The 20,981-nt window shown below is 40.5% G+C and overlaps 1 protein-coding gene and 1 non-coding gene across 6 annotated transcripts in view; both read right to left on the bottom strand.

Moving 5' to 3' along the window:
- LOC6046477 (protein unc-80 homolog) overlaps positions 1-20,981 on the bottom strand; it is a 46,189-nt gene that overhangs the window by 1,910 nt on the left and 23,298 nt on the right. For 3 of the 5 annotated variants that reach the window (XM_038266343.1, XM_038266405.1, XM_038266286.1), the window contains 23 exons: positions 17,402-17,498; positions 17,050-17,331; positions 16,783-16,980; positions 13,648-13,984; positions 13,487-13,583; positions 13,160-13,423; positions 12,890-13,097; positions 12,421-12,824; positions 12,203-12,347; positions 11,981-12,146; positions 11,733-11,920; positions 11,430-11,567; positions 11,037-11,359; positions 8,527-8,693; positions 7,906-8,470; positions 7,260-7,823; positions 6,125-6,290; positions 4,981-6,065; positions 4,772-4,920; positions 4,186-4,717; positions 3,342-4,130; positions 3,002-3,170; positions 2,092-2,949 (listed from right to left, as the gene is read on the bottom strand). In XM_038266343.1, the coding sequence (XP_038122271.1) occupies positions 2,092-2,949; positions 3,002-3,170; positions 3,342-4,130; positions 4,186-4,717; positions 4,772-4,920; positions 4,981-6,065; positions 6,125-6,290; positions 7,260-7,823; positions 7,906-8,470; positions 8,527-8,693; positions 11,037-11,359; positions 11,430-11,567; positions 11,733-11,920; positions 11,981-12,146; positions 12,203-12,347; positions 12,421-12,824; positions 12,890-13,097; positions 13,160-13,423; positions 13,487-13,583; positions 13,648-13,984; positions 16,783-16,980; positions 17,050-17,331; positions 17,402-17,498 (7,891 nt within the window). Of the gene's footprint in view, positions 1-2,091; positions 2,950-3,001; positions 3,171-3,341; positions 4,131-4,185; positions 4,718-4,771; positions 4,921-4,980; positions 6,066-6,124; positions 6,291-7,259; positions 7,824-7,905; positions 8,471-8,526; positions 8,694-11,036; positions 11,360-11,429; positions 11,568-11,732; positions 11,936-11,980; positions 12,147-12,202; positions 12,348-12,420; positions 12,825-12,889; positions 13,098-13,159; positions 13,424-13,486; positions 13,584-13,647; positions 13,985-16,782; positions 16,981-17,049; positions 17,332-17,401; positions 17,499-20,981 lie in introns of all 5 variants that reach the window. The other 2 variants (XM_038266465.1, XM_038266239.1) reach the window with 2 other exon arrangements.
- Positions 8,739-8,810, bottom strand: Trnat-cgu. Its single transcript has one exon. It is a non-coding gene; the product is annotated as a tRNA-Thr (tRNA).

Here is a 20,981-nt window from a genome sequence, read left to right as displayed (position 1 = left end):
CGGTCTTTTTTCTTCAATTTTAATTTTTGTATTTTTTAATCCGACTGAAACTTTTTTGGTGCCTTCGGTATGCCCAAAGAAGCCATTTTGCATCATTAGTTTGTCCATATAATTTTCCATACAAATTTGGCAGCTGTCCATACAAAAATGATGTATGAAAATTCAAAAATCTGTATCTTTTGAAGGAATTTTTTGATCGATTTGGTGTCTTCGGCAAAGTTGTAGGTATGGATACGGACTACACTGAAAAAAATAATACACGGTAAAAAAAATTTGGTGATTTTTTTATTTAACTTTTTATCACTAAAACTTGATTTACAAAAAAACACTATTTTTAATTTTTTTTATTTTTTGATATGTTTTAGGGGACATAAAATGCCAACTTTTCAGAAATTTCCAGGTTGTGCAAAAAATTAATGACCGAGTTATGAATTTTTTAATCAATACTGATTTTTTCAAAAAATCGAAATTTTGGTCGTAAAAATTTTTCAACTTCATTTTTCGATGTAAAATCAAATTTGCAATCAAAAAGTACTTTAGTGAAATTTTGATAAAGTGCACCGTTTTCAAGTTATAGCCATATTTAAGTGACTTTTTTGAAAATAGTCGCAGTTTTTCATTTTTTAAAATTAGTGCACATGTTTGCCCAGTTTTGAAAAAAATATTTTTGAAAAGCTGAGAAAATTCTCTATATTTTGCTTATTCGGACTTTGTTGATACGACCTTTAGTTGCTGAGATATTGCAATGCAAAGGTTTAAAAACAGGAAAATTGATGTTTTCTAAGTTTCACCCAAACAACCCACCATTTTTTATCGTCAATATCTCAGCAACTAATGGTCCAATTTTCAATGTTAATATATGAAACATTTGTGAAATTTTCCGATCTTTTCGAAAAAAATATTTTCAAAATTTTCAAATCAAGACTAACATTTTAAAAGGGCGTAATATTGAATTTTCAAAATTTCACTAAAGTACTTTTTGATTGCAAATTTGATTTTACATCGAAAAATGAAGTTGAAAAAATTAAAAAATTCATAACTCGGTCAATGATTTTTTGCACAACCTGGAAATTTCTGAAAAGTTGGCATTTTATGTCCCCTAAAACATATCAAAAAATAAAAAAAATTAAAAATAGTGTTTTTTTGTAAATCAAGTTTTAGTGATAAAAAGTTAAATAAAAAAATCACCAAATTTTTTTTACCGTGTATTATTTTTTTTCAGTGTAGTCCTTATCTATACCTACAACTTTGCCGAAGACACCAAATCGATCAAAAAATTCCTTCAAAAGATACAGATTTTTGAATTTTCATACATCATTTTTGTATGGACAGCTGCCAAATTTGTATGGAAAATTATATGGACAAACTAATGATGCAAAATGGCTTCTTTGGGCATACCGAAGGCACCAAAAAAGTTTCAGTCGGATTAAAAAATACAAAAAAAATCGAATGACCGAAATCCTAGAGAACTGCTCAGCAACGAAAATAACTAAAACGGTATTTTTTTACAGGTGCTTCAAAACTCGAGTCGAGGCAGTTTCACTTTATACACTCGAATGTCACAAATTTGTAGTCGCTTAAATTGGATATGATCACAAAAATAAGAATAATACATTGATTTTCTGGATTTTTCAAGTTTTCATTCTAATAATTGAAACTTTGGATAATCGCGTCTTGACTGATTCAACTGATAGTTGGAAAGTTTTGTTTTTGAACCCTCTATAGCCAAATTTTCTTTTTCGAGTTATTTTTTTCCTCGCTCAAAAGATTATTTCTCGCACGTCAATTTTGGGCCAAATTGAGTAAGAATCCCATTTTGTGCAGCTGCAGTAAAATCATCAAACCTAAGATTTCCTTAAAAATAAAAGAATTCTCCTTTCCAATGTTTTCTTATATTATTATTAAAAATAATTTAAAATTGATTTTCGACAATTTAAAATCAAAGCCCATCTACCCACTGAGAAATGTAACACCACGATCGGCCTTCGTCAGCCCGATTTAATTTAACCATCAGACTGATCAAGTCGTTACATCGATCAAGTGATCAGAACAAGTGATCTTTTTCTTTATATTTTGTCAAACGATTCTTACCTGTAAAGGAACCATCCGGCGAGAGCAGCCCTGTCTGGAGACTGTAGTTGTCTCGATAGCCCGATGTGGACGATGTTTGGGACACCGAGTCCCAGGAAAGGTCACCAACTGCGGCGATATTCTTGTTGATCAGTTCCAGTGGTTCGATCGGAGCCACGCTTGGCGGAAGAGCGGAAATGCCGCCAGCACCGCCACTGCTGACGATGGATGATATTGAGGGCGGCTGATTTTGCGCTTCCATGCCCTGGTTGTTGTTCGATCTGGTTGCACCACGGCGGCATCGGAAAGTCTTGCGACTCTGGGCGCGCGATCGCTGGAGGCGATGTTTTGGATTTTCTCCGGAACTATCGTCCGCTAGGCTGTCCGGCGAAAGCGGCGTTGTCGAAGTTTCTCCCGAAGATGTTTTGAACTCGACCGAGGACACGAATCGTAACTTGGGAGGTTGCACTTTGCTCGAAGGTTGCATCGACATTGAGTGGGTCAAATGGGGCGCTATACCAGAGAGGGGACCCTTGTTGATAATGCAACCCTCCGGAACTATTCCCGGGGTAAGAGTTATTCCGTCGCCGCTTTGAGTGTCCGCCCCGAGGCCATCCTTGTTCGTCGTGGTTGTTGAACTGGACAGAGATTCTCCCCGAGGAGCGTGCAACGTGTGCTGGGACAATGTGTCACTTGGTGTACAAACGCCGGTTCCACTGCGCGAGTCCTGCTGGTATGACGAAAAACTTGGAACCTGTGGTCCCCCAGTGAACATAGAAATCAGCGACGGTCGCTGAGTATGCTTTGAAGGGGGATCCGACGCCAGTGGCACATTTGACACCTCCCGGCGAGGTGGTTCCGGGGGCGGAGGATCCCGATCTGGAGAAAAAGATTGTTTGATTGAGCAAGACGAATTATTCGTTCAATTTACCGTAACGTTTTTCCTCGAGTTCCTCCCGTAAATCTCTAATTTCCCGCGCTAGCTCCAACAAGATAGCTCCTCTTGATTTAACTCCCCCTGGTGGTGGCATTCCTCTCATGCGTTCTCGAATTAAAAATTGCATGTGTCGTTCATGATCGCCGATTGGCGGTTGCGATATCTGAAATCGGCCATGATCCGTAATGAGTGTTTAATTTAAGTCTGGAGCAACATTTGGTAGGGCCGGTAAGACATTGCTCTTACGGCCTTTCATTAAACGCGTTTAAATGGGAAGAAAGGCCGTCGTACCGCCCCTTTCAAATGGTGCTCCAGAAGTGTGATTGAAACCAACCTTGTGCAAAATGAACGGCATCAACACAATGTAAAGGGGCGTCCGCTGAGTGACCACAAATTCCAAAAAATTCCACAACTCTGGAGCAGCCTCGTTACGTCTGCCCAAGTCTCGCATAACGCGTACAATTCGTGGCCACTCGTTGGAGAGCCTCGATTCGAAGCAAATGCACAACACTTTCAGCGCCAAAAACGTGGCCTGGTAAAGTGAGGTGGAGATCTTTGCAGGGCGCTTTGCATCCCGGCTACCGGTGAATGTAAGTGATCCGGCTCGAATGTCTCCGACGGTGCGGTTACCCTGCATACCCGATTGAGCCGTTCTTCCTGCGACCGGACTCATCGCGTTCAAAATAGCCGTTACCAGAAACGAGACATCGGATTGCTTTAGCTCGCCGATTTCCGAGATGTTGCGGCCACTGCAGACCTTCAAACACAATGGCATGATCAGATGCATGAGGAAGCTCTCGGCTTTTTCCTGGGTCGGAAATTCGGTGCTACCTCCGCATATCTGTTCCAAACCGAGTGAAAGAGAATCCACCGGACTGACCACTTGCAGCGACACTAATCGTACGACTTGCGAACAGAAGAACGGAGGCGGACTCTTGGACATAAGGGCAGCCCCAGCACTGGATACTCCCTCCGGAAAATTTCCGGGCTCGTTGACGATTAGATTCTGGACGGTTGTCAGCAGAGACTTCATTTCACGCCAATGAAGCACGTGTGGGTAGCGGACAATCGATTCGTGCACCCCCTTCAACAAACCTGCCGCGGCTTCCCAATCCGTATTTCGCTGGAACCATGAAACAATTTGGTTAAAAACTCGTGCTCAGTTTCGGAAAACTTACCCTTATGGACGTCTTCTTGGAGATCTTCAAAAACACCTTATCTAGCCTGCGTAAGATCGTTACCAGCGTGGGCTTCATACCGTGATCGTCAGCCCATTCAGCCCTCGGGAAGATACACTGCATGTATCGCTGCAAACCCCTGCATGCCATCGACTCGGGATCGTACGGAGACACCTTCAGCAGGGAGTGCGCAATTTCCGCCAGCCGAACGTGACACTTGACGTCTAGCAGATCCACCGGTTTGTTATCTCCCTGCTTTCGGGCAAGTTCGTTCAAACGGGTAGAGGCCATCGTTATGAACTCTCCGACCAGGGAGAGTAGCACGTCTCGGGCACGGCGATACTCGGCTCGGATGGTTTCGGAATCTTCGACAGATTCGTTCAGAATCTTGGTGCGACCGACGTCGCTAACGTACTTGGAGTGAGATTCCTCGTCAAAGTCTAGCCCGGGTGAGCAGGGCGGCCCACGGGAACAGTTCCGTTGGCTTGAACCCTTGTGCTCGGGACTGTTGCGATAGGGACCGTTGTAGCTCCTAAAAAAACATGAAGGTTAAGCTTTGAGGACGAAGAGACGAATGACTGCATACTTGGACAATCCTTCGCAGTTATGAACCATGGTTCTAATGGCTACGGCCAGCTGTAGTATAATATCTCGTTCACTTTTTCCCTCCAGGGGAACGTAACTTGGCGATTGCATCTGTTTCATGTAACAAGGTAGGATGGCTTCCAGAATGATCTGTAAAAAAAGGGTTTGTAGTTTATACGATCATAATAAGATCCATCGGATCAAACCAACCAGCATCTGGTAACCCCTTGTGCTTTCCGCTGAGTAGGATGACGTCATAACGCACAAAGTGATGCAGTCAAGCACTGTAACCATTTCGTCTTCATCGTGGTAGCAAAAATCGATAGCTTTAAGTGGTTTGGGTTCCTTGACCAGTTCCGCGATATTCAATGGATCTGGAGAGGGCGTTTCCAAACTGAGCAACAGGTTGAACAAGCAACTAGACTGCACCTTGTGTGCTTCGCCGTATGCACCATCCTCATCTGTATCTAAAATGGCCGACACAGATCCAAACATTTGCAAAATGAACGGTTTTCTGTTGAGCAGGTAAAACTGCTTAACTGCGTACTCGATCGTAGTGGTGACGAGTTTGTTAGTCTGGTGCAGGGAATACACTTGTAACAATGTTGGCATAATCATGAAATATCCATTGGTGGAGAAGATGTTCTTAAAGTTGAACGCCGCGTTGATAAACGTTGCCGTAACGTAGCGCAGGATACAGGAGTCCTCTGAGTGAAGCAAAGCAGCGCCCGATAAAACGTTCAAAAATAACTGAATATCTGCAGAGTACGCAAAGTTGCCAGCCATCGCCTCGAACATTCTGGCAATAAGACGAACCCACATGAACTTGTGCAAAACGTCTAACCCGAGTAATTCCTTGCCAAATTCACCACCCTGGTGCAAATCCAGATCCACCTCCAGAGCCTTTCGCGGAAAAGATGGTAGCTTCATCAGCTCTTCGTGCAAAAACACAACTCGTTGCACCACCATATCCACATTTTTCAAGATGGCCCAGGTAAGGTGGACCTTACCAATCTCCACAAACTTTTTGTACAGTTCTTGTTTCTGCAGTGCGTTGAAAGCTTCTTCCGGTTTCATCTCAACGAGACGGAGCTGCGGATACTGGGAGCGTTTGAAGAAGTACAGATCGCGCACGTACCAATTGGGGTTCAGAATTTGCTGAGTTTTGTAGTCCACCAGAACGTACTGGTTAAATTTTTTCTCGTCGATTCCGAAGAAATCCAGCGACTCTGTCAACAGTTGTGTAAATTGTGTGTCTTCCTGAACCGGAAATTGCGACGGAATTCCACCTTCGTCTGTAAAACAAATCAAATGTTGCACTCTAATCGTAATCACCAACGCGATAAATCCTCACCTTCAGGGCCGTGTACGATAATTTTCTTCGCAGACGGAACGTTTGCCGTGAGCAAGATGGATGCATCGCACTGTTCCTTGCGTAGGATTTGCTTCAGATCCTTAAACATGATTCCGTGTACGCTGTGGACCACCATCCAAAGAACTGAAAGGGCCGATCCGACCAGCTGAGCAGTGGGACGATTAGAGATTTGGTTGAAATGTTTTAAAAGCTGATTATGAAAATAATTTGAAGTGTGAATTTTCTTTCCTTCAAATGGTACCATGCGGCTCCATGGTTAACGAAGCTAGAATGTCCCATGTTAAAAACGTGCAATTCCAGAGTTTTTTTTGAATAGGTCTAATAAACATATGAAAGACAATAGTTTATAGGACCTTTAAAAAAAACTCTAGAATTAAGAAAACCACGTTTGTTTTTGGCCGATTTCTGTGTTTTCACACTATGTCTCCCTAATCACCAAAGTTAGCAGTTTATTACTCTTACTTGTAATCTCTATTATTCATCAGATAAACTAGAAAAAATGCTTCATAAAACTATAATGATTTCGTGAAACAAAATCATGGTGAGACGTAGTAGAAGTGTAACGATGCGACAAACTAACTTGGTGATGTTTTTGATGAGTTTTTGAATTAATTACTAGGTGTTATGGGTTTTCTAATACTCAAGGTACGGATTTTTTGAATATTTTTTTAATAGCCTTATTGTATGGACACGTATCAAAATTGTATACAGCCTATTTAAGAACTAATGATGCAATGATGGTGATATAAACAGTACATCCAAAATTTCATCCATTGAATTGCTCAGTGTTAAAAAAAACATGTTCAGTAATACATTGAGAAGGATATTCATGATATGGGAATGATCTTTCTCACCCTATACTACTATTTTAATTTACCCATTTTGTTATGATTGATATACTATTGCAAAGTACAACAGATCATACATTATTTAAATGAAAATGGGATATGCATAATTATATAGTATAATCCAAATATCGAGATTCAAACCAGTGACTATTGTTGATAGAGGTTAAACGAGGATGCGCCTTTGCTCGCACGGCTACCATCCTCGACAAGTTTACAGATGTGGTGTAGTGGAACGGGGATAGCAAGATGTAACGGCTAACACAAACCTGTTGACTACATTCGTGCGTTGATCTCACGTAGAACATAACGTATCCAATGATGTAATTATAACAAGCGAAGGCAGCCTGTTGTGGAAGTCTTGGAACAAATCGAATCAAGTGTCTGAGCAGTTTAAACATTTGCTGCTGATGATCCCGGGTAAGTCGTTCCAGCACGTATCGTAGAAAGAGAGCGGAGTCCTCCACCAAACAAACCCAAATGACCTGGTAAGCGGTCTCGTAGACGGCACATCCGTCCGAGTTGACAGCGGCATCATCGAGACAGGCCACAATTTGCATTACCGAGGAACAAAGACAGGAAGGGAAGACAGAATGGGCGGCATGAATGGCTCCGTGGGCCCGGGCACCATCCTCTTCCTCTTCTAAGTCAATATTCTCGCCAGGGCTGTGATCGAGGCCTGGCTCGTATGCGGCCAGCTGTGTTATTGGGATGGTGGTAATGAGAAATGACTGCCGCTCGGAGCGTTGCTTGTCCATCCGTTCTTGAATGGCGTGACGAATTGCTTCCGTTTGCTGCTTTTTGCGGGTCTTCGTGGCCGTCACCAGCGAGCGCTAGAACAAAAGTAGAGGTGAGGTTTAAATTTCAGTTGAATTCAATTCTTCGTTTGGTGTATGATTTGCATCAGATAGCTACATGTCGTTCTTGGTTTAATGTCACTTCCATGTCCTTGTTTTGCTGTCGCGGGCACCAGGGTGGGTCGACCACCGGAAGGCTCTCGATTCCGATTTTCGGCGACGGCAGCGTGAACTCTATTCCTGGAGGTGGGATTTTGAAGCTCAGGTGAGCGCCTTCCTCCATGCGTGGCCACACCTGGAAGCGATTCTTCCACAGCACCTGATAGCGTAGCATGGCTCCGATTCGGATGTTCGGATCTTTATTCTTCATTGCACGCTGCATCAGTTCCGAGGCTGTGGTTGGAGCTTTGACGGACGCCAGAATGAAGAGTGCCGAAGACGCAGCTGATACTTCCTGGTTGGATTCAAGCAGTAGCTCCCAAGCCACCGGTGTGACCTCCACGAATTGTTCTTCCGTTAGAACAGAGGCTCCCTTGACTAGCGTTGAGAGTGGCACGTGGAACAAATCACGCACGTGGTTTTTAATGTATTTAAGAACTAGCGGAGATTCTTGTGTTTTCTTGTTGTCCTCTGGGCGCTGCGAATACTGCGATGTGTTCGGTTCCGAGTCATCTTGGATGATCCTGGAAATTAACATTGATTAACTTAACTCCAATAACCTTCCGAACAGTAACAAAACCTGTCCCGTTTCGGGATGCTATCCTTTCGTCTCGATGGCGAAGTTTGCGACGAGCCTTCGGACACCTTTCTGCCGTGCTTTGTGCGGTCCCGTCTAGTGCTGTTTTTGCCTGCTTCGGTCACGTTGGTAAAGGCCATTGGAACTAGACCAAATTCTTCACCGTAAACCTGCAATAAAATATGGATTAGCTTGGTGGTAAAAAAAGTTCTCACTGCCTCCTGTGAGGATTGAACTCACGACCGCTGGTTTACGAGACCAGCGCTCTACCACTGAGCTAAAGAGGCTGATGATGGAGGGGATGTTAGAGCTATATTTAAATTTGGCACGGGGTGCGCATGCGTTGAGTTTGCCGGATAACGTTAAGGGAATGGCAATACATTACGTAACTGTGAACATGTCTTGTTTCAATGCGTTACATCTGTTATGCTATATCGAATCTACCCACTAAGAAATGTAACGCCTCGCTCGGTATTACATCAGCCCTATTTTATTCAACCATCAGACTAATGGGGGCATTACAATTCTTATGGAGTTACAGAGAAACCTCTTTTTACGCTGTGGTCTTTTATTTCGTAGATTCGTAGATTAAATGTAGAAAATCACAAAATTTTATATTACAGAATATTTGTTAAATCCACTCAAAAGATGATTATTAATCACTCCTGAAAGATTCATGAAGATATTTCATGATTAAACTGAGTAAGAGTAAGCTCAAAATTTTGCCATGCACAAAGCGGGCTGTAAAACTTTGTTGGCGATTTTCTCTAAACCCCGAGTTGATTTACGGGTGCCATGATATTTCGAGATGAGATGGACAAAATTGGCTGAAATTTGTGGTGAAGACTCTTAAAATGTATCTCGTGTTGCTGATGGGGCCCAATTATAAAAATTTGCTTATTTAAAAAATACAAAAATCAAAAACTAGCGGTTGTTTTTTTTTTGAAAAACACAAAATTATTTTTATCCTTTTTTCAAATAAACTTTTTGAAAATCGGGCTTCTTCATGCACACGGAATCGGTTTAACGAGTCTTCACCAAAATTTTGAGCCGATTTGGTCAAGAGTGGCACTTGTTTTTTTGAAACTGCTAACTTGAAATTGCTATATCGCGGCAATGATGCAATCAAATATTTTCAAATTTATTTTGTAGGTAGGTAAAAGTGTATATTTTAATGAACTCAAAAAAAAATAAAATAAAATTAAAAAACGTTGAAGTGTGTGCTCATACTAACCTCTGACTTTTTGCCGATATAGATGTATGCAACCCCTTAAACCATAAATTTTTTTTGCAAGCTTCAAAAAGCGTTTTGTAGATCTGAACAAAACCTACAAATTGCTTTTAAAAGATTGCAAAATTGTTAAAACGATAAAAATATTCCTCTGTAGTTACTCTTAGCTTCAAGTAAAATGTAATTACAAAAGCCGACTCGGTCCTAACCAGGTCCCAGCACCGAAAAGGACATACATACATACATACATACATACTAAAAAATATTTTTTTGAAAAAATAATGTAACGCCCGACCAGTCGGGCTGACAAAAGTCGATCGGGGCGTTATATTTCTGGATACACACAGGCGTTATGTCTAGAGAGCCTGGAGCTTATTAGAGAACGGACATCTCAAACCAAAAGTACCAATCGAAGCACGAGAACTGTCAAACCGAGGTATCAATCGAGCAAAAGACAAAGGATTCCAGCGTGCCTCTAATTTTGGCAGGTCAGAACTTTGACATTCAATTAAAGCTAATTAAAAGCATTTTCAACTGAAATCGAGTGATAAATAGCTCAATAAGAAGTGAGCAAGCAAGTTTCTATAAAAAGTTTTGCAAAATTAGTTGTTTAAATAAAGAAAATCAGCAAATTTGATGAACTCCATCGAGAGCTTAACCTGCCAAACATACGAGAATTTACCCTACCACAAGAAATTAGCCTACACCCAGAACTGGACATCGGCATACGAGAGGATAAAGAGCAAAATGATACTGTGTGCGGACTGAAAGGATAAAACCCGAAATTACCGAGAGTATTTTACTCATGGGTTCATCTTCATAAAAAGTTCATCTAACAAAAAAAAGTACTGGTACCGAGACTCAAACCCTAAGACCTCCGGCATATTGAACCGTGCCTTTGACATATGGGCCACCATGGAACGGTGGCTAATTGACGGTCATTTGTCCATATAAGCCACTCAATAGGATGAACTGTTCCAATAATAATCGATAATCGAATCACGATCATTTTTTTTTCGTTTTTTTCTTGTTTTAAACATTAAATTCGAGTTCTACGACCCCATTTTAGTCAAATTTGAATAGTTGATTGCCTTTAAGTGCATTGCATTTTTTCAATATTTTATCACCGCCATATTGGATTTAGACATTCTAAATCACTTTAGGGACTTAAGCACGACAATAAAAAAAGACAACGAAAAAAAAGTTCTCCGAAGTAAATTTTTTCCGGGGCCTTCGGATTATCGAGTCTGAACTGTAATTGTAAATGAAAATCCAAACTCACCTTCCGAACCGCTTTAACAAGCCTGCTAGCAGCTCGCATATGCCTCCGGTAGCAGTACGGGTGGCAAAAGTTCTGATGGTCGCAGTAGAAATTGAACGAGTTCAACAGCGCCGTAACTGATCTCAACCAGGGCAGATTCTTCGCCGTTTCGTCCGACTCGTTCGAGTCGCACGGCGATTCCGGCGGCTGATCATGATCATCGCTCAGTATTCCGGGAGACTCTTCGCCGCCACTCACTTGACCCGGTTCCGAGTTGTCGCTGCGATCGGACAGTGAGGACACCTTCCGTCGGGATTGAATGGAATCGGTTCGCCGGACGGGATCTGCGGGAAGGTAAAGTTTGAAGATTAGTTTTGTGGCTCAGGTGGAGTTTCATCCACTACAAGACATTACAATCATCATTGTCCTTAAGATCCTTAGCTCCACGTCTTAATTTTAGCGATCTTCGCTTGAAGGAACCACCGGCGGGGGTTGTGGTTGTTCCACGTCTCAAAAGGAAGTTTCTCGTTGTGGTGATGGAACGCTTTGGGGCTTTTGGAAAAAGGGTGGAAACATACAATATCAAGAGCACATGGTTACACTTGTCGAATGAATAGGTGAGTCATGCATTAAGACAGGGGGAGTTTACAAATTTTAAGGGTAGAGGTAACATTTGAAAGATTTTTAGAATGTATTATGGAGTTTTTCGCCACTTACGCTGCACAATTTCTTCGCCTTGGATGGTTAGGGTGGTGTTGCTACTACCCTCAGACTCGTTATCTGGCTCTTGGAGAACGAATGATATTTTGCGCTCAGTTTGCCCGGCGATCGATTGTAAACTTTGCGCCGAGGTTTGTGAGTGTCCCATCGAACTTAGAGCCATTGACCAGCGGCGGTTTGTTTCGCTAAATTGATTGAGTCTTTAATGTGGAGATTTTTGTGAACTATTTCTTGCCTATACTCACCGGCAAACCTTATCCCAAGGTCCTTGTTTTTCCTTAGTTGATAACCTGGAAGCTTTGGGTAATGTTTGGTATGTCTCCCTCAGGAAGCTTGTAATCTCCAAGAGCAAAATGCATGCCACTAGTTTCAGTGCTGGCGGACAATCGTTCCCTCTGGCGTTTACACTCACTAAAATAAGAAAGCACTGTTTGGTTTGTTCCTGAAATTTGAAGAGATTACCCTACTCTCGTCTAGAAAATCTTCCTCCTCGTCTTGCTGCAACAATTGTTTCTGTCTCTCTGGATCGGTCAAATTCGAGGTGAATTGATCGTAGTTCTTCCGCTCAGTACTTAGCAAATCATCCAATCGAAATCCCAGTGCTTCACCCCACTAAATAATATAAAAAAAAGAAAAAAAAAATACAATAAAACAGTGAAATGCTACAATATCTTTGAATACATTCCTGATGAAACATCTTTCCTGCAGCGCGCTGCAGAATATGTATACGCCGGGCCCCGGCAGCCATTGAGGTTCGATTTCCCATCGCCGGACCGGACGGCCTGAACGCCGGAATATTCTGCTTCATCCAGCTTGGCCATTGACCCCGATTGCACAGGTGCACAAAATGGGCACACTCGATCAGCAGTGCGGCACGTGCCACGATCGGAGCTTGCGGGAGATCGAGCAACGCCGCGATCAACGGGGGATCCGGTATGGAGCCGGGAGCACAGGTTTCCAGCAGGAAAGAAAAGCGAGCCATTCCTTCGCGCAAGGGAGTGATCGGAATTAGGCGTCGTTCCTTCAGGACGACCACTTCCGACTCGCGTGGCCCTTCAGCCGTGTCGAAGGAACTGCGGCGGCTGAAGTCTATTGAAGGTTAAAATTAATTATTTACAGTAAGCAGAAGGTCTGAGGCTTTCGATGCAACTCACAACTTCCAGAGACATCCTCTTTGCCGTCCATTTTCTTCTTTCCTTTGCCAATGCCAAACCTTCCTAGGCGCCGCTCGACGCGTCTTCGAGCCCTCTGAATGGAACGTCCTATGCCCTCTGTAGCACGAGTACGGGCGTGGAAACTCAACGATCCTTTCCGCATAAAGGTATTTGCAATCTCCGAGCTTCCCATGACTCCGGATTGGCTCTGTTGGGTAAATGAGCTGGGTGTATGATCCGCATTGATTGTACAGCAATATACAATAATACCTCCAAATCAATAGATTCGCGATCTTTCGAACCTCCCCGGAACCAGCGAACAATACCGCTCAGTCTTCCGACCGAGTTCCGCTCGGAACTTGAAGTCGAGTCCGAAAGTAGAGCCCTTTCGCTATGTCTCGGTGTCAAGGTAGGGCGTGTTGGAGCTCCCTTTCGCCGTAAGTTAGCGCTGTAAATCGGACTTTGGCTTATGCGACAATGCTCCGGATCTAAACCTTCCGTCTCCAACAAGCTCTGCAATAACAGTGGTACAAACTGCGTATTTTTGCGAGTTTATTATTCAACATCCAACACCAACACAACATCGACTTTACTTACGGCACACGTGGAAGATGTGCTTTTCTTTTTGAACAGTAGTTTTCGCTGAGCTTTTTCGTCCTGTTGGAACGTCTGGATATCGTTCGGAGGAATATGTCTGTTTGCAAAAAATAAATTCATTTCGATTGAATAACTTTTGGATATCAACAGTGAACCCGTACCTTATAACGCGTGTAGTTTGCATGGTGGGAGCTTGCTTGTTCGGTCTGGGCGTAACAGCCAAGACGCCACTGAGCGCGACCCGTCGGAATGGTCCACCGTGCGCTCCCTTCACGTATGTTACCAGCTGTCGAACGTCGCAGTATAGGGCGATGTTTTCCTGACTTTTCAAATCCTTCAGTGAGTCCACCAACCGCGTAACCAAGGTTTTGAACACCGCAGCTATGACGGCACTCTCGGGTCCACCGCTCAGGCCACTGCCAAAGTTGCTAGCATATCCACCTTGGCCGCCTGATATACCGTAGTCAGGTGTCAGCGTTTTGGATGGTCTTTTATGGTCTAAATAGGTGATAGATGAAACACATATACGTGCAAGCAACTACTTCACAAGCAATGAAGAAACAGTGTCGAAGTTGGAAATAGCGATAGGTGTTGTACACATCGAAAGTAACTACGCGTCGAAAAAATCTTTGGGAGAATGCCAATTAGAATAAAGAGGGTATAAATTATTTTCCTATGAAGTGAGTACACTCCAAAACATTGCTTCCTGTTTGCCGTCGTCTGGCGCTTGGGCCGTTGCAAATATTTTTTGAAGTTTATGTCTTTCAACTCTGATCAAAGTCAAGCTGGGGGGAGGAGGGGGGGTTGGAGGCATGGTTACAATTTAAAATGCATTATACACCAATTCATTAGGCCAGGCCATCATTAGGTTTCAAAACAAAGCACCGACAAAAAATTCTAAAAATGCTTTCAGCGGTAGGGTAGAGTGGTCATCAATGAGACACGGGGAAAAATGATAAAATGGTTCTCACAAGTCGTAGTTTCAACCAATCAGGCTCATATTTGGGGGAAAGGTGTGTCTACTGGATACACGTCTATCATTATAGTGGCTTTGGTTATGGACGCTCCCTTGAAAAGTTATTCATAAATGTTTGATTCTGGGGTGTAAAAGTAAATTATGGACAAAAAATACTTTTTCGCTCGTAGGTTGCCATTTACACCAAAACTAATATTTCTTCAAATTTCTTTCGACGTTCCATAGGGATTGAGTTGGGCTACAATGTCCTTTCATTAGGTTTGGCCAAAATTTAGAATATACCCAGTATCCAGGACTGTCTCATTGTTCCCCACTCATTTCAGCTCATGGGTAACAATGAGACATTTTGATTTTTCTTCATTAATTTTTTCAAAATCTATGGAAATCTTTCAAAACATGAATTAAAAGTGATTTTTGGCATATTTGTAGAGTTTTAACTTCATTTAACCAAAAATAGAAAGTTATTTGGTATAAATATACGAATTTTACAAAATTTAAATACTTTTTAGGATAACTTTTGTTAATTGAAGTTTCATGCTGGCAAAATTGCTCTAAAATGTTCAAGGCAAGTTACCTGCAATGGAACAATACAAAAACATGATGTTTTACTAGAAAAATCTTGATTTTCGTAGTGTGTCTCATTGTTCCCCAGCTGTCTCATTGTTCCTGCCAAGTGCGTCTACAATGAGACAGTTGAATAACTCTGGCTGTAGATGTCGGATCGATCTCATATTTTGGTCAATGTTAGAACACATTAAAAGAAAGTAAATGCAGCAAAAAGCTCATTAAAACATGCTGATGAAAAAATGAGAAAAATCTTTAAAAATTGAAAACCAAAAGTGTCTCATTGATGACTACCCTACCCTACATTTAACCTAGTGATGGGTTAATCTTCAATTTCAATGGATTTCAAAGAAGAGGTATCCGGGATTGGACCTCCTTATGGTCAGAAAAAATATTTTCAAATTGATTTGGAAGACTATGTCTGAACTTAAGGCATTCTTAAATTTGTATTCGAACCTGTTCTAATTTACCAGAAATAGTAATATCAAATCTCTGGATTAAAGAGAAACGATTCTTTAAACTCAACTAACAACCCTAAAGTTAATTTTCAAGGTAGGTTTAGTTATGACAAATTTGATTACGGATTCAAACATAAATTATTTTATTGTGTGCAAAGTTTGTATTATAACTAAGATGACTTGTCTTAATATGTTCTAATTACATGTATGAACGCAAATTTTATACTTACTACATACTCACACAATAAACAAATAGTGATGTTTCAACGATTACTGAAGAATAGCAATTTGGAACAGCCAATAACTCAGCATAACTGTGTGCAATACGAAATTTGGTGTTGATTTCACTTCCCCATGCCTACACACTCTGATTGTGTTTTGCACGCATTTCGCTCGTGTTTCATGAATTGTATAAACTTTGTCAAAAAAAATATAACGTGATGAATTAATGCGAACATTCAATGTGATTTGTTTGCCAATTCGAGAAAGAGATTTACATTAAGCCGAAGGTAGGGTTATACCATAACACAACACACACAGTTCAGGAGAATTGTAAAGGCGAAACGAAAAAGTTGCCTCGTCGTCATCGTCCTTTTACCGTTCCTTTCGGCGCAAACAAATGATGTTGAAGTCGTGCGTTGAAAGTGAAATTAGCACACTCGTCGCAAGGTCCCTTTTGCCTGGCTGGCATGTGGGAGTGGTTTGGTGAAAACCCACAGTGTGGGGGAGAATCGAAGAGGGAAAATCGAGGCAAAATCCAAGCGAAAAGGTGGCACTTGATATACATAATTCAACTAAATTTATAATACGGCTGATCGTCGATATTTAGCAAGAAAAGCTTTATTTTTTTAGAAAAAATATTATTAAAATATAGCAATTTGCAATCGCATTTCTGCGTGGAAAACTCTTGTACGCAAAATAATAATAACGAACAGAACAGTCGATTCAGAGCCTTTCGTTCCGAACACAAGTACAGGGCAATATTGCGTGGTAAGAAGAGAATCTGACAATTTTGTTTCCAAATCCTAATATAGAACGGGTGAACGTTGACCTCTACAAGCGTGTCATGCTGTTTACAACGAAAAAGAAAATCAAATCGGCTTCGAAAATTTAACTTCAACGTTTTCAATGAGAACAAATGTGTAACTTTTTTTTCATTTGTTGTGAATAAATTACAACTTCCAACAAACAATATGGTTGCATTACTCAGGTGAAGGATTTGAATGAACCATTCATTTATGTGTTCCTGTTGAACGTTTCCAACGAGTCGTTATCCAGGTCGGTGAAATGGTACTTACTTAGTGGCGACAGCAAAGAGCTGGGATCAACGCAAAATCCAACAAAGGCATGGAAGAACTCAATCAACTCGTGTAGTTGCGTTGTCCTAATCATATTACGAAGATAAGCCTTTGACGGCTTTGAGGCTTGGCGAAGCAAACGAGACAGGATAGAATGGCAGGTGGTTCGAAGTACCTCGGCAGGTGGCCCACGGTTACCTGTGAATTAATGGATCAAAATAGTTCCTTGGCATGCTAGCTGAGAATCGATGAACGACGAACTCTCACCATCGTTACACCCATGGGGACATCCCAAGTGGAGCAATGCCCGCTTCACGATACCCATGGCGAGTGTGTGTGCGTGTTCACTCAGTTTCAGAACTCCCAGGTCCAGCAGAAGTTCACAAATGTTTAATCCCGTTTCCAGTACGCGTAACGTGCAAATGTGCGTATCTCGTTTGAAAACGCAGTGAACTGCCAGCAGTACAATTTCGTAGTCGATTCCACCCTCCTTGGTGATGTAAAAGCTTGATCCGGGAGCTTCTGATTCGTCTGCTCCGGTGTTGTATCCTGTGGATCGCGTTTATGGTAAGAGACGTGTTTTTCATTCGGATGTATTAACTGTATTAGCAAGCATTACCTATATGAGAATCTGTATGAGATCTGAGCATCTGGCTTTTAAACACACCAGTACTGCCACCAATGCTCAATGCGTCAAGTTGAGAATCGATGGATCCCTGTGAAAAGTAAATTTAAACGTACAACATGAAATTAGCCTGAATTATTCATAGAAGTTATAGTTGGGAAATGTCTATAACATTGTGTAAAGTTGATTGGAACATTGACGTTTGACACTTGTATGCAACGCAAAATCTGAGAAAATTTGAAGGTTTTGGAGACCTATTACTTTCAAATTTTGATAAGGCGAAATTTAAATAATTTATCCTTCAACTTTTGGTACAGTATTTGCATCGTATAAAAACTTGATAAAAAACAAAAGAGGTCGATAGATATTTCAACAAATTGTCGTGATTGTTTTATCTTGTCACAAGTCAATTTTTGTGCAAATTTAGTTAAACACGTTTTAAGAACGCCATTTTGTGCAGCTCCCAATGCCTTATCTTTTGACCTTCACAGATCCCCATAATTCGATTTCAATCCTGAGATATTTATTAAAAACTGGTTTAACACCATGCATTGTTGTCACTCTTCATGTGAAAGAAGTTTCAAGTTTTACCCAGGAAGTTGCTGTTGGTGCGACAGCTGGCCAAAGGGATTATAGTCAGAAAGCGTTTGACACACGTACTTGTCCGACATAAAAAAAAACTGCTGTAATTATCACTTGTAGCACAAACGGGGTCAAAACTTACGCGAAGCACAAAGGGGGTAAAAAAGTTGGAAATGCATCTTCAACCGGCTGTGTCTCGGCGAAAATTTAACCTATTTAGATGATTCTTGTTGCATAAGAAGGTAGGAGAAAGAAGGAATAGAAAATTGCGTGCTGGGAAAATGTAAAATGTAAAATAAAAATTGTTCAATAAAGACATGATTTTATAAAAAAGAAGGATGTCAAGAATTACTTCCAATAAGATGGACCCAAAACAGATGCGTCTACCCTAAGTTACAATGATAAAGGCATTTCTAACTTTTTCCCAAGGGTTTAAAGAGCCGGTAAAGTTGCTACGTATGACAAGATAGCACAATAGCGTCGCAATGATTGATATTATTACAAATTATTAAAAAACAAAGAATGTTTTTTGCATCAAGTTCACATCAAAACAGATTTTTGTCTTAATTGCAAAAAGTAAGATAAATTATTGAACGCAATTCAGTTGGTAAATTATTCATAAATGTAATTTAATTAAACAAAAACTTCTGGAAACAGTCTCAACTAAGCCTTTATATCACTTTCCATTCGGATAAAATATTTTAATGATCTGAATCAGCAACGGACGAAGAAAGTTTGTATGTTTGTAATTTGAGTAGTTCTCCAGAATTGCGACAAAAAGTCATGTTTTCAATTATTGTATTTTTTTAAATTTGTAAATTTTTTTAGTTGCTTTATGAAAAAAAATCGAAAATCTGTACCTCGAGAAGAGATTTTCTTATCGATCTTATGTCTTCGGAAAAGTTGTAGGTTATAATTGGGACTATTAAAAAAAAAACAATCTTAAAAAAAATATTTTTTTAAATAACTTTTTATCACAATAATGCGATTTTGTTAAACTTCCCTTCAAAGTTTTACAAAAGTACTTTTCGATTAAGAATTAAATTTTACATCTTACATCTTGAAATTACATTTTGATTTGTTTGTGTGCATTTTCGATACTTTCCAAAAACACAATTTAAAAAAAAAACATAGCTTGGTTAAAAACAAAACGTCCATTTTTGATATGTTTAAGTAGACAAGAACTTTTTGTCTACTAAAACATATCAAAAAGTGGAAAATCGAAGGTGGTGAATTGAGGGATAAAAAGTTATTTAAAAAATGGGCATTTTTAAAAGAGAACTTTGCCGAAGGCAACAAATCAATCAGAAAATCCATTCTAGAGGTATAGATTTTGTGAATGTTTTCATAACACTTTTCTATGGACAGCCTGGGAATTTGTTTGGAGAATTGTATAAAGAAACTAATGATGTAAAATGGCTTTGCAGACATAAGACATAATCGATGGAGTTTCATACAATCATGCGCACCCACGTGTATCTGTGGGGGTAGCGATAATAAAGGGTGCGCATGGTTGCTTAGGGCTCTGAATGGAATCATTCCCGGTCGAACTTTTGACGGTCATGTTTGTTTTAGAATAACATTCAAATCTTGATTCAGAGAACATGAATCAAAAAATGGTTATATTTTTCGCTGTAAATTCTCTAAAATTCGAAGAAATACGTGACCCGCCGGAAACACTCTGGTACAGTCATCCCACATATTCGGAACACCCACAAATTCGGAACACTTTTGTGGTAATTTGTCAATAGGATGCAAAATGCAACTTTCCTGTCTACCCTACTATTTTTAAAACCTTTATTTGGACATTCTCTTGCTATTTCACTTGTACAAGTAGCAATTTTTAAAACAAAAACCTGCCTTTCATGACTATTTTATCCAGAGCAGCAAAACACTGCCTCCAAATTGCTTGTTCCATGATTGTGGGATGTTATTGTGCCTCCCACAATTGTGGAACACCTGAATTTTACTGATATTTTCACAAAAAAGTTATCAGACCATTAATAAAACATTACTAAGCATGAGTTTTATTGGTTTGAGAGTGTGAAGTAGGGTGACAATAAAAAAAATCGACATCAGAGAAACCCTCTGACTCGATTCCTAATGCAAAAATAAGTATCTGTGCCAATTTTGAGCCAAATCGGTTAAGGCTAAGGGGTCGCTTTTCATCGTTGAAGTTTATATGGAGAAAATCACAAAAAATGTATGGGGAAAAACATCGTTTCAGTAATTTTCTGCTAGGTGGCGCAGGTCTCGCCGAAAATTGTCCAAGTGTGAGATTCTTGTAGGAAATTTAATTACCTACAACTTTGTCGAAGGGTGCAAATCGATCGGAGTTGATCCTGATTTTTGGTGATTTTTCTAGAAAAAAATATTTTCTTATATACTTCCTATATACCCCTTGTATACTTTCAAGTATATAAGCCGATTTCTTTTCATCGCATTGCTAATAACTCATCAGGATCAACTCGGATCGTCTTGCACCCTTCTACAAAATTGTAGGTAATTAAATTTCCTACAAGAATCTCACACTTGGACAATTTTCGGCGAGACCTGCGCCACCTGCTGCAAAAATCCTGAAGCGATGTTTTTCCCCATACATTTTTGCGATTTTCCCCATATAAACTTCAACGATGAAAAGCGACCCCTTAGCCTTAACCGACTTTGCTCAAAATTGGCACAGTTACTTGTTTTTGCCTAAAGAATCGATCCAGGGGGTATCTCTTGCGATTTTCCGAAATTTTCAATTTTTCTTGTCACCCTAGGTGAAGTAATTATTTTATAAAAAATGTACTCCTGGAGAGAAATATAAGCTTGTTCCGAATTTGTGGACTTCAAGGGTCAATGTTTTTCTTTAAAAACTTGATATAAAACGTAAAAATGTACAGCCGGTCTATACATCAATCGAAAGATCGCAAGAAAAGCTTTCACATGAAGGTAAAAGCATTTATTCATTACGTTCAATGATCGATTTTCCATGATTTGTTGAACA

Source organism: Culex quinquefasciatus, chromosome 1, assembly GCF_015732765.1.
Source record: "Culex quinquefasciatus strain JHB chromosome 1, VPISU_Cqui_1.0_pri_paternal, whole genome shotgun sequence".
Classification (NCBI taxonomy): Eukaryota; Metazoa; Arthropoda; class Insecta; order Diptera; family Culicidae; genus Culex; species Culex quinquefasciatus.
The sequence above is the reverse complement of the archived record's forward strand: the minus strand, read 5'-3'. Positions and strand labels throughout refer to the sequence as shown.